Source organism: Ahaetulla prasina, chromosome 2 (genome assembly GCF_028640845.1).
Source record: "Ahaetulla prasina isolate Xishuangbanna chromosome 2, ASM2864084v1, whole genome shotgun sequence".
Taxonomy (NCBI): Eukaryota; Metazoa; Chordata; class Lepidosauria; order Squamata; family Colubridae; genus Ahaetulla; species Ahaetulla prasina.
The window spans coordinates 265399769-265415232 of NC_080540.1; the positions used below are offsets into that span (position 1 = coordinate 265399769).

Consider the following 15464-nt stretch of genomic DNA (forward strand, 5'->3'; position numbering starts at 1 on the left):
AAGAAACAAGGTAACAGCAACTTAAAAATGAAAAAGCGAAGGAAAGGTCATAACATTTGGGGCGGGAGATGAGAAAGTAAAGAGAAATGCTTCACCCAGCTCATGCTGTACCCAGTATGAGCAGAAACCAAAAGGTTTCCAGTTTGAAGATGTCAGATGTCAGATTTCAGATATAAGATTTGAGCAGCAACCAGCTGCTGGAATGGAAGGGATGTGCAAGGCAACAGCCGGTCAGAGATGGGGCTGCTGGTAGAATGGAACAAAGTTTGGAGACCATCAACTTTGAAGTGTTTTCTGCCGCTCAGGTCAGAAAATACCACTTTTGAATTGAAAGTGGAAAATACGCATATGGGATGCATTTGTAATGGGTTAGGAATGGCAGAAAAATGTCATCTGGCTTGCACTCAGAAAATGGTTTGTGACCTATACTTAGGTCACAAACCATTTTGTGGTTATTGATTTGACTCATGGGGAAAAAAAACCCTATCTACATGGTCACTAGGAGTCAAAAGTCACTTGTTGGCACTCAGTCAATCAATTACTGTTCCTATGACATTTGTATTACTCCTCAAAATAAAATAGGATCTTTAGGGCTCTCTGAGTTCGGTCATTTTCTTGCAGATGTTTCTCTAGCAAACTAGACAATACCATCAGTGCACTGTAAGAAAGCCACCAAACTCAGAGAATCCTAAGGACTCCCCATGTAACCCTGAGTTACAAATATTCTCTTCTTCAAATATTCCTCAAATGATATTATTTTTGTTCTTTTTTCCTTAAAGTGTTTTTGTAAGAACTTGATAATTGTTTTATTTTATGAAGAGTATTAATAGCTTATGTCAGTGATAGCGAACCTATGGCATGCTTGCCAGAGGTGGCATGCAGAGCCCTCTCTGATGGCATGTGAGCCTTTGCCCCAGTTCAGCTCTGCCGCACATGCGTGTGTGCCTCCCACTGGCCAGCTGGTCTTCAGGTCTCTGGCGCACATGTGTGGGGTGACAGGGCACGTGTGGGTGGGCTGCTTGCACATGCAGAGGAGACAGAGTGCATGCACGGGTGACACACACACATTGCATTTTGGGGATTCGGGCGCCCTTTGGGCACTCGGCCTGGAAAAGGTTAGCCATCACTGGTTTATGTCATAAAACTGCTTTTAAATCTTCTGAACTCTCCTTGAACTATTTTCCCAGATCTTGCTCAACAGACTTTATGCCTATCCCTGGTGATAATTTCTAAGGTGATAAAAGAAGTAAAAAGATGAAGAGGAGAATGGTTTGCCTTATGGAGCTTCAAAGCTCCAATCTTGAAATCTATCTACTGTCTGTCTAGACAAATACATTCATCATACATAGTGTTGGCTTTTTAAAATAACTAGGTAAATTATTTTGTATTTTTATTATAAATTCAACTATAATCTATCTTGAAACTAGTCTTAGTCAGAATTTTTCCAATTTTCAAATGATACCAGAATCTCTTTACAGAAATGTACCTCTGGTATTTTCTGGTTATTACTTCATATAGGATCTTATTATCTTCTTCACCTTAGACCAAATATATATATCTTCCAATTTTTTTTTAATGCATATTGCTGCCCCTTAGAAGATCTTGTTAAGTAAGTTGTTTTCTTCATACCTAATTCTTTTCTAATCTACATCTAAGCACAGCACAAGCATGGATTTACCATATATTTTTTTCTACATACTGTAACTCCATTATACTTCTTTCATCTTGTCCCAGGCCATGAGAAATAGACTTAATTTGTCCTTGCTGTTAGATTCGGGCAATAACGAGGCAGGAGACCAGGGTAGTGACAACAGCTCTTTACTATATGGTGAACCCAGCAACCGGGCTGGGGAAAAACCTCTCCTTATATACAGTCTAACCGGTGGCTTCAACCAATCAGCAACGTGCTTGTTTCCCGCCAAAATATTTAAAGATACATTACACTCCTTCCCTCCCAGAAAACACTTTACCTATATATTTACATTTTATTTACATATTACTTTTCGACGTAATCACGTAAATAGACTGGGCGTCTCCTGACTCTTTCGGACCTGCGCAGTACAGTCTCTGGGAGCGGGTTGAGTTGACCGGAGGGGCTGTTTGCTCCTCTCGGCTCCTCCTCTAGGCCATCCGGCCCTGGATTACTTGCCGAATCGTCCCTGCTGTTTTCTACAGGAACCTGTGGGCGTCGCTGGACCTCCGGGAATTCAGTTAAGTCCTGCGATTTTCCCGGGTTTGATTCAGCTGTTGGTTCAAACATAGAATATTCAGGGCCTGTCTCGTCTGACTCGGGTTGTCCGGCTAACCGTTTTCTCAATTGGTCTATATGTCGCCTCCACACTCGGCCATCTGTTAATTCTACCAAGTATGATTTGGGACCTGTTTTGTTTAGAATTTTTCCTGCTACCCAGGTCGGGCCCTCACCATAGTTGTGTGCCCATACCCGGTCGCCTATATCCATTCCCCTTGTCTTTTCGAGTTCCCCCTTGTATCCCTCTGGTGTATAGTTGGGATTTAAACGGTCTAGTGGGCACCTGAGTTTTCGGCCCATTAGTAATTCGGCAGGGCTTCTGCCGGTGGTGGCACAGGGGGTTCGGTGTTGGACGGCTAGGAAAATATCTATTTTTGATTGCCAGTCGCCTGGCTTGAGTCTGGACAATGCCTCTTTCGCGCTTCGGACGAAACGCTCTGCAAGGCCATTCGTCGCAGGGTGGAAAGGCGCTGAGAGGGCATGCCGGATGCCCTCCTCTGCCAAGTATTCCTCAAACTGTGTTGCCGTGAATTGCGGGCCGTTATCGGAAACCAATGTGTCTGGCAACCCATGTGTTGCAAATAGGTGCCGTAGGACTGAGATCACGGCTTCGGCTGTCATGGATCTCATAAGAATGATTTCCAGCCATTTGGAGTATGCATCGACTACTACCAGGAAGGTTTGGCCGTGGAAGGGGCCGGCAAAGTCAATGTGGATTCTCGACCAGGGCCCTTGGGGTCTTTCCCATTCCCGAACCGGGGCCGTTGGGGGTAGAGGTCTGGACTCTTGGCAGGCCTGGCATTTCCCTACCCTTTCAGCAATTTCTGAGTCCATTAAGGGCCACCACACATAGCTTCTCGCTAGACCCTTCATCCTAACGATCCCTGGGTGACCCTCGTGCAGGAGATCCAACACCCTTTTTCTTAATTTCTCTGGGATCACCACTCTATCCCCCATAGCAGGCACCCCTTGAGCCGACAGTTCCCCACGTTTTTACAAATTCTTTAAAACGCCGCCGCAGAAGCGGCCACCCTCTTTGTACCCAACCGAGTACAGTCCTCAAAATAATGTCCCGGTATGATGCCCGAGCCACCTCCTTAGATGTGACTGGGCCAGAGTCCAAAGAGTCAATTAGCAGGATGGGCGTCCCCGGAGTGGGGTCTTCGATCGCCCCTGGTAGTGGGCATCTGCTTAAGGCGTCCGCATGCCCCAATTCTTTTCCGGGTCGATGCTGCAGCTTGTAGGAATAAGCGGCTAAGAAGATAGTCCATCGGGTCAATCGTGGCGAAAGTGCCACAGGCGTTGGGCGGTCGCCAGCCAGTATCCCTAACAGCGGTCTATGGTCAGTAACAATTTCAAAGTCTCTACCAAATACGTATTCGTGAAACTCTTTTACCCTGACACAATTGCTAGCGCTTCCTTATCCAACTGGCTATAGTTCCTCTCTGTCGAGGACATCGTTCTGGAGTAGAAGGCTATTGGGGCTTCTGTGCCGTTTGGAAGTCTGTGGCTGAGCACAGCCCCCACCCCGTAAGGGGAGGCATCGCAAACCAGTAATAATGGCAATGAGCTATGATACTGGATCAGTAAGCTATCGCTCGAGAGTAGGTTTTTTACTGCTTCGAAAGCCCTAGCTTCCGACTTTCCCCAAGACCAAACAGTATTCTTTCCCAGAAGCTTATGCAGCGGCTCAGCAACGGTTGCCTTGTTTTTAAAAACCACAGAAAATTCACTAGCCCCAGGAATGCCTGTAGCTCTGTTTTGTTTTTGGGCGCTGGAGCCTTCTTATTGCCTTGACCTTGCTTTCAGTGGGTGAATTCCTTCTTGTCTATTCTGTAGCCCAAGAACTCTACGGATTCTACCCCTATCTGGCATTTGTTCACTTTAACCTTTAGACCGCTGACCGAAAATGCCCAGAACTTTTCTCAAACGCTCCCCCAATTTTTCTAAATTTTCGGCTGATATCAATACATCATCGAAGTAGGGGACTACCCCTGGGAGCCCTTGCAGAAGTCATTCCATTAAATTTTGGAATAGCCCCCGTGCCACACTCACCCCAAATTGTAATCGGGTACACTTGAAAGCACCTCTGTGAGTCACAATCGCTTGGGCTTCGCTGTGTGGCGTCACGGGCAGTTGTTGATAGGCTTGAGCCAAGTCTAACTTTGCAAAGACTTGCCCTTGCCCCAGCGAGTGCAGCAAGTGTTGCACCACGGAACCGGTAAGCGCTTTTCTGTAAGGCTTTGTTTAACGCCGCCTTGTAGTCAGCGCAGATTCTAACTGACCCATCTGGTTTCACTGGGTGACGATTGGCGTCTCCCACTTTGCGTCGTCGACTCGCACCAGAATCCCCTGATTTATGAGCTTGTCTATCTCTTTGTCAATCTTAGGTTTCAGGGCAAAAGGGACTCTCCTTGGCTTTAACCTAATGGGCGCTACCTGGGGGTCTAAGTTGAAGGAAATAGGGGTCCCTTGTACTTGCCCAGGCAGTCCTTGAAGACATCTTCGAACTCGCTCATGAGTGTGTCTTTAGGTTACAGTCACTTCTGTAGATGCCAGTCACCCCATGCCCAATGCAGGGAACCAGTCTAGTCGCAACAGGCTTGGCAGGGTCCCTTCGACTATCGTGATGGGCAGGGCCTTCTTGTGTGGTCCGTAGTCGACGCGGACGGAGGTGGTGCGTCGAAGAGGGATGCGATTCCCTGGGTAGGGGTGCACTCATAGCCGCTTGTGTTTGCAGTTTGCGCTGGCGATTTTCGCAAAACTTTGCAAAAGTGTCCCAGGACATGATTGTGATCGCTGACCCTGTGTCCACTTCTAGTCGGCACGGCACTCCTTCGATCTTCGGTCTGGTGAAGATTTTCTTCTCGACGGGTTGCTGCACGGCCTATGACAACGGTCGCTCGATTTGAATTCGCCCTTTCTGTTTTGACCAATCGCGGGTCGCCTTGCCGATCCTGCGCCTGATTGGTCGATTTGAATTTTCGGCAGGAAGGTTGGGGTGCTCGACAGACTTGAGCCAGGTGCCCTTCTTCTCGCACCGACATGTAGCGCCCTTGAACTTGCATCGTTGACGCTGGTGTTGCCCTCCGCAACTTCCGCATTCATCCCGGTCTTCTTTGCCCTTCTCTCGGTGAGGCAAACTCCTCCTCATCCTCACCTTCTGATTCGGTCTGGATTTCTTCACAGCACCGGGTTTCTTTTGTACCGCCGCTGGCGTGAGTGGCTTTTGTAGGGTTTCCGCCGCTTGGGTGGACATCTCATGAGCTCTGGCTTCGCCCAGAGCGCTTGCCAGCGTTAGATTGCTTTTGATAGCAGCCGCCCGCAAATGCATGTCTCTGACCCCACGGATGAGTTGCTCTAGTAGCTCCTCGTCCAAGTCTCGTACCCACAGACTTTGGAGGCTTTCTCAGGGCGGCCATGTACTCGCTGATGGATTCGCCTCTTGCTGTCTGCGCCTCCAAATTCAAAACGCCAGACGATTTGGACGGTGTTGGCGCGAAATGGTTTTTAGGAGATTTTGCAGAGTTTGCCACGATACCGATTGTACCGGGCGTTGGCTCTGCCAGGGCTTCCGCGATGTCGATGACCTCGGACCGCAGTGGCTCAGGAAATATGCCCTTTGCGGTTGTCTGAACTCCTTGCAGCTCATTTGCCTCCAGGAAGCTCTCAAACGGGTCATGTACGCTCCCATTTCTCCTGGATGGGTCAAACGCGCGGGCGGAGTGTAGCTGGCCATCGCTGCGATTCTGCCCTGAGCTTTGCTGGGTTCGGTTCTTTCGCATGCTTCAGCCTGCTCCTGGTGCTCTTAACCTCGAGATCCCACCTTCGTCGCCAGTGTTAGATTCGGGCAATAACGAGGCAGGAGACCAGGGTAGTGACAACAGCTCTTTACTATATGGTGAACCCAGCAACCGGGCTGGGGAAAAACCTCTCCTTATATACAGTCTAACCGGCGGCTTCAACCAATCAGCAACGTGCTTGTTTCCCGCCAAAATATTTAAAGATACATTACACTTGCCTTGTAAGTTCTCCCATTTCTTAACATCATCCAAAGGTAGTCTCAAGATGCAGAGTCAGTTAGGTAGTTCAACATTTAATTGTGTTGGTGTTAAGCAGCGGTGAAATCCTCCCAGATCTATCTGGCTCGCATGAACCAATACGGCCAGCGGCAGGAGGCTCCGCCCACCCACTGGCATGCATTACATCCCATTTTTGACTCTCTGCACATGCGCAGAAGAGGCATGCACCCTCACATTCCCAAACCGGTAGCAAGGTAAGGGCATTTCACCACTGGTGTTAATTCTGACTAAGAACAGAACAATAAAGGTAAGATAGAAGTCAGCAATCTGGATAGCAAATTTTATGTTGGTTCAAGAATGTTTAAATGACACCTATCAGCCATTCAGATTTTAATACTTCCACACTGGCCACCATTTTATCAACTCTTCTTAGTTCTTTCAAATCCTCAATTAAACCTTTCCCTAATTATCTAAGAGAAACAAATCAGAATACATGAATGATGATATATTAATCCAAATCATGAAGCTTACCTAATTACACAGGTTGTTATTTATACTGCATCCAGTTTTGGTCGCCGCGATGTAAAAAAGATGCTGAGACTCTAGAAAGAGTGCAGAGAAGAGCAACAAAGATGATTAGGGGACTGGAGGCTAAAACATATGAAGAACGGCTGAAGGAACTGGGTATGTCTAGTTTAATAAAAAGAAGGACTAGGGGAGACATGATAGCAGTGTTCCAATATCTCAGGGGTTGCCACAAAGAAGAGGGAGTCGGGCTGTTCTCCAAAGCACCTGAAGGTAGAACAAGAAGCAATGGGTGGAAACTGATCAAGGAAAGAAGCAACTTAGAACTAAGAAGAAATTTCCTGACAGTTAGAACAATTAATAAGTGGAACAACTTGCCTGCAGAAGTTGTGAATGCTCCAACACTGGAAATTTTTAAGAAAATGTTGGATAACCCTCTGTCTGAGATGGTGTAGGGTTTCCTGCCTGGGCAGGGGGTTGTACTAGAAGGCCTTCCAACTCTGTTGTTGTTGTTGTTGTTGTTGTTGTTGTTGTTGTTATTATTATTATTATTATTATTATTATTATTATTATTATTATTATTATTTTGGAAGTCTAATGCATATGCTGTTGTACCTTTTTTACATGTTTCTTTAAATTGGGCTAGAATTTGTCCTTCCAGCAATATGTTTTTCTTGTGTGCCCATTTCAAAGGAACAAGAGGGAGGAAGGGATGAGAACAACAGTTTATTGCAACTTAATTAGGCTCTAAGGATTCATTTCACTAATTCGAGTCACAGGAAGGATAATAAAACACAGAGGGAAGGTAACAAGATATAAATAAGTGCAAACATCTAAACAGCATAAATGTAACTGAAATACAAGCTGAATATATGCTTTTGAAATTTATATTCTTGTCAAGCACAAACTTGTGTTTACATTTGGTCAAATGTATATGAGCCACCCAAATACTGTAAGGGGACAAAAATGTTTTTGAAGATTGAAAGATCAGAATGAACAAATGATAATTGTGGAACCCAGATAAAATTTCATTAGGCACTGTATCTTCAGGTTTCATGCTTTTAAAACAATTATATATTTCAAAAAGTATCTAAGAAATACTTAGATGCCTTCTATTAAAGTTTTATGGACAATAAAGAGAACAAATAAAAAGAGACATTGATTCTTTCACAATGCATTTATTTTTAAGTTTTCTCTTTACAGACAGGGAGAAAAGAGATGATAAATTTGAAATACCCACTGCAACCTCAACTGAAATGTCTGAAACTTGCTTAAGAAACAGGAGCAATGTGGTGACAAATAACCTAGGGTGCAGTTTGGAATCCCTTCCACTCTCAATATGTCAGTGCACAATGAATTGTACAAGCAAGAGTGATTTATTGAAGAAAACCTAATTAATCCAACTAACATTGAATGTTCAGATATAACTAAAAAAAAAAAACAACCCTCTTTGTTTTCTGCTTTTTTGTCAGCCCAGACAATTTGTCATACTATTATCACTAAGCCAAGTTCTTACCTCACTTTTTCACCTATCAACAACTTCACTAGACAGACATAAGGACAGTATAGCAATAAAAGCAGAGATTTATAGGGACCATGAAATCTATCTTGAGTTGTTGCTTCCAGAAGTCTAGTAGACCTGCCTGAACATTTGGAAGTTTCTAACCTGACTATGACACACAGGTGCCTGACAACCCTAGGACTTAGAGATGGGCCCAAATTGGCTTCAGACCATGGCAACACTACAGAACAGTTAGAACTAAGTTGTCTAAAATTTCAAGTCTGGTGGCATAAGGAATTCTATTGCAAGCAGAGGAGTGGAGGACTCTTCTCGTTAAATATCTTTCCCCTTTCCCCTAACCCCTTTCCTTCTTTCCAAGCTGTAGACTAAAATGTCTTACCTCAGGATTCAAATTAGCAAATCTAAACAAGAGAGGTTCTATAACTGAGTTGTAAAGAAAATTGCAAAGCATAGTAGTGCAAGTTTCTGTAATCAACCTAAGCAGAAGTGGCATTCATTTATGCAAATTATTCCATAAAGTAATAAGCACGGCTCAAAATTGCCTATATTAGATGTCACATTCAGAGCTGCTGAAACCTTTCCCCTCAAAGATTCTAAAAAGTTATTATCAGTCCTGAAAGAAAATGCTCATGTATAGTTAATTCAAATGTCTCTTAAAATTAAATTGAGATTCAGTCTAGTGACTTGATCAATCTTCATGTTGAAAACTAGAACTTGTACTTCATTATGTGTAGTTAATCATTACAGGGGAAAAAAGAGGTTTCTTTCCCTTGCAAGAACAGATGAAAAATTATTAAGCAAATAAAACACACATTCATTTTTATCCTATCTGATGCAGTCCAGTGCATTCAATATCAAAAATTAGCATGGATCACATTTTGAATTATTAAAGGCATTTATCCAAATTATTGTCTTGACTAATTATTCACCTTTTCTTCTTAAATTGCTGAAAATTAGGAGAACTGAAAGCTAGTTATTCTTATTTTATATAAGAATACCTCCATAACCAAATACTCCTAATTATAAACATTTAAAAGAGCAGATTGATGAGATTTTTCAAAATGTCTCGGGCAGGAGCTATAAGGTGCATATATAATGACAGAATTTATATAAAGATTAAAGTAGGAGCCTCTATATTGCTGTAAGAAATTGCGTTGATAGTTATTCCAAATCACCATGAAGGCCAGCACTATTCAAAGGACAGTCATTTTATTTTAACATTCTAGATCAAGAGCGTCTGCAGGAAAGGGATGTTAGAAAGTCAGGAAGGTGGATGCAACTATGGAATCAAAGTCTCATCACTTGGACATATGTAAAAAGAGGAAGTGCTTTGATCATATGGTCATCGCCCTATTCTCAACTGTTTGAAAAGTCTGCTCCCAAGAACATCCATGTCTTATATGTATATTCTTGATAACAATGAGAATAAAGATGGGGAAAACCCCTGGTACAGATGGTCTTACAGCAACTTATTATAAAAGGATGAAATATTAGGCCCACTTAAAGAATTATTTAATCAGATACAATTAGGAGTGGGAATACCCCCGTCATGGAAAACATCTTTTATTTCACTGATACCAAAAGAGGAGCAAGATTGCTCTAAACCTGGTAACTACAGGCCGATTTCACTTTTAAATAATGATTATAAGATTTTTGTAAAAATAATAGCAAATAGATTAATGTTAGTTTTACAACAAAGAATTCATACTGATCAATCTGGTTTTATAAAAGGGAGGCAGATGAGGAATAATGTTAGACAGATTATTAATATATTGGAATATTTGGAAAAGAAGAATACTTCAGCAGCACTTATTTTTTTGGATGCAGAGAAAGCCTTTGATCGATTGCATTGGGATTTTTTATTTAAATTAATAGAGAAAATGCAATTTGGAGATTGTTTTGTTAGAATAATTAAAGCGATTTATGGAGAGCAAACAGCACAGATTATAATAAATGGTAGCTTGACAGAAGTTATTAAGATTGCGAAAGGAACAAGACAGGGATGTCCCTTATCACCATTATTGTTTGTTTTGACTCTGGAACCATTATTAGATAAAATACGAGAATTAATGAAAATAGAGGGAATTAAGATTAGACAATATGAGTATAAAGTTAGAGCTTTTGCAGATGATGTAGTGGTTACGTTAACGAATCCTATAAATTCAAGTAGATTTTTGTTGGAAGTAATTGATAAATATGGAAAGGTATCAGGATTTAAAATAAATCAGAATAAAACAAAAGTGATAATTAAAAATATGTCTATACAACAGAAACAAAAACTAGAGGAAATGACAGGATTTGAGGTAGTAAAAAAGGTTAAATATTTAGGGTCTATATTAGCTCATCGAACAAGAAACTTTATAAGAATAATTATGACTTGCTATGGCAAAAGTTCAGAATGATATGAGTGTCTGGAAGAAATTGCAGTTATCCCTATTGGGAAGGATTGCTATTAAAATGAATGTGTTACCTAGATTTTTGTTGGAAGTAATTGATAAATATGGAAAGGTATCAGGATTTAAAATAAATCAGAATAAAACAAAAGTGATAATTAAAAATATGTCTATACAACAGAAACAAAAACTAGAGGAAATGACAGGATTTGAGGTAGTAAAAAAGGTTAAATATTTAGGGTCTATATTAGCTCATCGAACAAGAAACTTTATAAGAATAATTATGACTTGCTATGGCAAAAAGTTCAGAATGATATGAGTGTCTGGAAGAAATTGCAGTTATCCCTATTGGGAAGGATTGCGGCTATTAAAATGAATGTGTTACCTAGATTTTTGTTTCTGTTCCAGATGATACCAATAATTAAAAAGGATAAAAATTTGGAAGATTGGCAGATTGGGATTAATAAATTTATATGGCAGGGTAAAAAGGCGAGGGTTAAAATGAAAATAATACAGGACTCACGGGAAAGAGGTGGTTTAAGAATGCCTAACTTTAAACTATATTACGAAGCAGTAGCCCTTTCAGTAATAAGTGACTGGTTTAACTTAACAGAGGAAAGAATTTTGAATATAGAAGGTTATGACTTGTTATATGGATGGCATGCGTACTTATTTTATGAAAAAAAAAGTGGATAGGGCTTTTAAGAATCATGTGTTGAGAAGTGCTTTTTATGGTCTGGAAAAATATTCCTATAAATTAGAATACAAGATTCCTATATGGGCGAGCCCTAGACATGCAATAGAGAATATAAATATAGAACAGAAACAGGAAATGATTACTTATAAAGAACTTTTGTATGCTGAAGGAGGTAGATTGCAATTAAAATCATTACAGGTATTAAATGAAGAAGGGAGGAATTATACTTGGTTTCAATATGGGCAAATAAGTGCTAGATGGAAAGAAGATCAAAAATTGGTATAATGCAAAGGAGGAAAATTTAATAAAGCAAATTAGAAATCAGACCCAGGAGCATATAAAGAGATTGTATAATGTGTTGCTTGAAATAGATTCGGAAAAGGATTTGGTAAAGGATTGTATGATAAAATGGGCACAGAATATTCAGGAACCAATAATGTTGGAAACATGGGAGAAAATTTGGGTTAGAAATGTTAAGTTTACACAAGCACAGAATTTAAGGAAAATTTTTATAAGATGTTTTATAGATGGCACTTAGATCCCAAAAAATTATCATGTATGTATCCTAATATCCAAGCGAAATGTTGGAGGTGTGATTGTGATGACGCTACATATTTTCATATTTGGTGGACTTGCAAGAAAATTAAGGTCTTTTGGATAAGAATTTGGTGGATTATTCAAAATGTACTGAAGAAGAAGATAAAGTTCCTGCCACAATTTTTCCTTTTGGGAATTATAACGGATTGTACAGGGATTGAGACTAAATTGATTCTGAATTTAATAACAGCAGCAAGACTGTTGATTGGACAATACTGGAAGAAGAAGAGATACCTACAATAGAAGAATGGATATTGAAAGTTATTAATTTGGCTGAGATGGCTAAAATCTCAGCGTTTTAAAAGACAATACGCAGGAAAGATATTTAATTGAATGGAAAAATGGATTGATTATCTACAAAACAGATATCAGATTAAGAAATATCAGATTGCCTTTGAATAATTAGAAAGTTATTTTAGGTAATGGGGAGGGGGTTGGGAGATGAAAAGCTTTGGATGTGGTTATTTGGATTGGAAGGGAAAATTTTATTCTATGTTTGGTTTATGTATAACAATACCTTGTGATTGACCCGGGAAGCCGGGGGAGGAGGGGAAGGGTTTTTTTTTGGGAGGGGGGAAAAGGGGGGAAATGTTTTTGTTTTTTAAAACTCTTTCTATAAAAAAAAACCCAATGAGAATAAAGAAGGAAGCAATATTATACATTTTTATTCAGACACCAAGTAAGTTTCTGAAACATCACAGACAAATATGACAAAACTATGATCAACATAGGAACTTCAAGGCATGTAATAATTGTTTTATTATTGCTTTAGGGTATCCAAGGGGTTGTCTGGAACTTCTTGAGTTTGTTTCTTCTGCACATTGTTTTACAATACAGATACAAGCAGATTGATTAATAACTGGACAATAGTTTCTGCCATTATTTTAAGTAAGTATTTCATAGCACCAAAGCAAGGGAAATATTACATTATAATCACTGCAGTTTTGAGAATATGTAGCTAAAAATAAAACCAACGTTTACATCAATGAGATCCTGGGGGATTTTTTAAATTTATTTTAATATTAAGCATGATGACTGAAGTACGGTGCAATCTGTGGCAGAAGATATATTATTTCCTGTTGATAAAAATTTAAATCTTATTTCTGTTCACCATAACTATGTAGTTCAGCATTTTTCTTTCTTAATAAAAACTTATGCATCTTTTTAAATTAATAGCTAACCCTACTTGATAAACATTTTTTGTGCAAAATAAATGACTATTTTATGAAATTCTTATTATATAAATTGCACCCTATGGTCTACTAAATCTTCAGAGATATAGATAAGGGTTTCATGCAGGAAAAAAATTAAATAAAACATGAACTCATACACCCCTGGGCAAAATTGTAATTATGTGTTTTTAAAATATGTCTTAAAGATAGTCTCCTAGTGAAATATATCTTCTCATTTTAAGAACAGCTAACACTTTTGAAAACATCTCAAATTATCTCAGATATAGTAATTGAAATATCATGTTTCATTCTCATATTTAGCAATTAACTTCAACAAAAGAAAACCAAAAAATCCTTTTCTGAATAAATGGCATGTGTTTTAAAATGTTATTAATTTTTTAAAAAGGAAATAAAAACTAACAAGAACTAATGTAAAGAAAAGAATGTAAAGAGAAAAAGTACAAAATTACCTCACACTCTCCGGTGACACCCTTGCCCTCTTTTTCTATAATTTATTTTTTTTTAATTATCAAAACCATAAATCATAAGTCCATTTTTTCTGTTGCACACAAGAAGTCTATTAAGGGTTTCAAATTAGCAATAAATGTATATGTTGTCTTTTTTAGAATCAATAAAATCAATTTAGTCATCTTGGAAGTCCATCATCTTCACCAACATTTCTTCATTGTGGGTAGTGCTGAATCTTTCCACCTTTGTTGTACATAATAATCTTGCTGCAATTATCACATCTAAAAATGAAGTTCCATGACTTTATTCCAGTTATTTGTCCATTAATCCCCCCAAAAATTCTCCGGTTTCAATGGTACATTAATTTTTATGATTCTCTGAATTAGTATATGTATTTGTTTCCATTTTTTTCATGTGTCCACATGTCCACCAATCATGATAAAATGTCTTTTCATGTTGTTCACATTTCCACCATAGATCTGAAATACTCTGGTGATGTCTACCAATAATGCACCATTTTACAAAAATTCTCTGTAAAGTTAGAACATAAGATAAATTTCAATTTTTTTCAGCCACATATTTTCCCATTGATCCATTTCTATATTTTGACCAAACTTTCTAGCCCATTCATCATACATTCTTTTACTTGTTCTGTTTCAAATTTTAATAAAGGTTTATCTGTTTTGGCAATTATATGTTCATCACTTGTAGACAGTTCTGTTTCAAAGTAAGTCTGACAATGTTCAAACCCATTCTGTCTTTCTTTGTCAGTAAAATATAAATTGAACACAAAAATAGTTTATCGCGAAAGTGACTGCCTGCGGAGGCTCATGGATTGGGGCTGAAAGGCGAAAGTGGAAGCAGTATGCCCCATAGTTGGGTAGACCAGGTTGCCCTAATAGTCTGGTCTCACTGGAAAAACCACTTATTCTGTCTACTTTAAACCTTTCTAATAGTTGCAAATTGAAAAAGCAGTGACAAGTATGTTCCCATGCTACCAGATGTTCTCTTCATTTTATTTTACATTTCCCTTGACAAATTTCAAAACTTTAGCATTTCTCATATAGAAAATGCTTGTTGTGGTGCAAGCCACAAGGGTACTTTAGGATACAGCCTGAATTTGCATTGATTTCATATTTTTAATATGGCAGGCATGCCATCATAATTTACAAAATCTATTAGTCTTAGCTTTGTCATACCACAAATATCCATACTATCAAAATCTCCATACCATCAAGATCATGTCATCATAATAGAAACCCTGCTGTTTTTCAACAACATCCATTTTGTCACCCAAACTAAACAACAAGCGGCAAAATACAATTTTAAATCAGATAAATCCAATCCTCCTATTTTCTTTGCATCTTGTATCATTTTATAATTAACTCATACTTCCCCCCCCCCACTGCCATACATATTTAGATATATCCTTCTGGGATTATTTAAGTGGTGCATTAGTTGTCAAAACAGTTTTTGTCTGAAACAAAAATTACATTCAATCACAGAAATTTCTCCCCAGCAACAATAATTGCATTTTGTCTCATCTTAACATATCTTTTTAAAATTTCATTCTACGTCTTAACATAATTATTTTGAAATAACATACATTTATGTTTGTCATGGTGATACCAAATATTTTATCTCCTTCTCAATCTTAAAACCCACTATATGCATCAATTCTACTTTATTTTGTATTTTTATATTTTTGTTAACATCTTTGTCTTCTTTTTATTACCGTATTTTTTGGAATATAAGATGCACTTCTCCCCCCCTAATAGTGGGTGAAAATTGTGGAGCATCTTATACATTGAATATTG

The 15464-nt window shown here is 39.1% G+C and overlaps 1 protein-coding gene across 1 annotated transcript; it reads right to left on the bottom strand.

The window, feature by feature from the left end:
- Positions 1-1175: 1175 nt before the first annotated feature.
- LOC131190730 (uncharacterized protein K02A2.6-like) lies at positions 1176-5673 on the bottom strand. Its single transcript, XM_058168086.1, has 3 exons — positions 5640-5673; positions 2444-3192; positions 1176-1229 (listed from the first exon to the last, which is right to left on the bottom strand). The coding sequence occupies exons 1-3, from the start codon at positions 5671-5673 to the stop codon at positions 1176-1178; spliced, it is 837 nt and encodes a 278-aa protein (XP_058024069.1).
- Positions 5674-15464: the final 9791 nt, after the last annotated feature.

What these genes read in the sequence shown, in the direction of transcription:
- LOC131190730 (XM_058168086.1), bottom strand. Translation starts at nt 5,673, where the DNA reads ATGGCCGCCCTGAGAAAGCCTCCAAAGTCTGTGG. An exon ending in AAAGCCTCCAAAGTCTGTGG is followed by an intron (nt 3,193 to 5,639) that starts GTACGAGACTTG and finishes GGGATAGAGTGG; the next exon opens with TGATCCCAGAGAAATTAAGA. An exon ending in GAATGGATATAGGCGACCGG is followed by an intron (nt 1,230 to 2,443) that starts GTATGGGCACAC and finishes TTATCACCTTAG; the next exon opens with AAATTATCACCAGGGATAGG.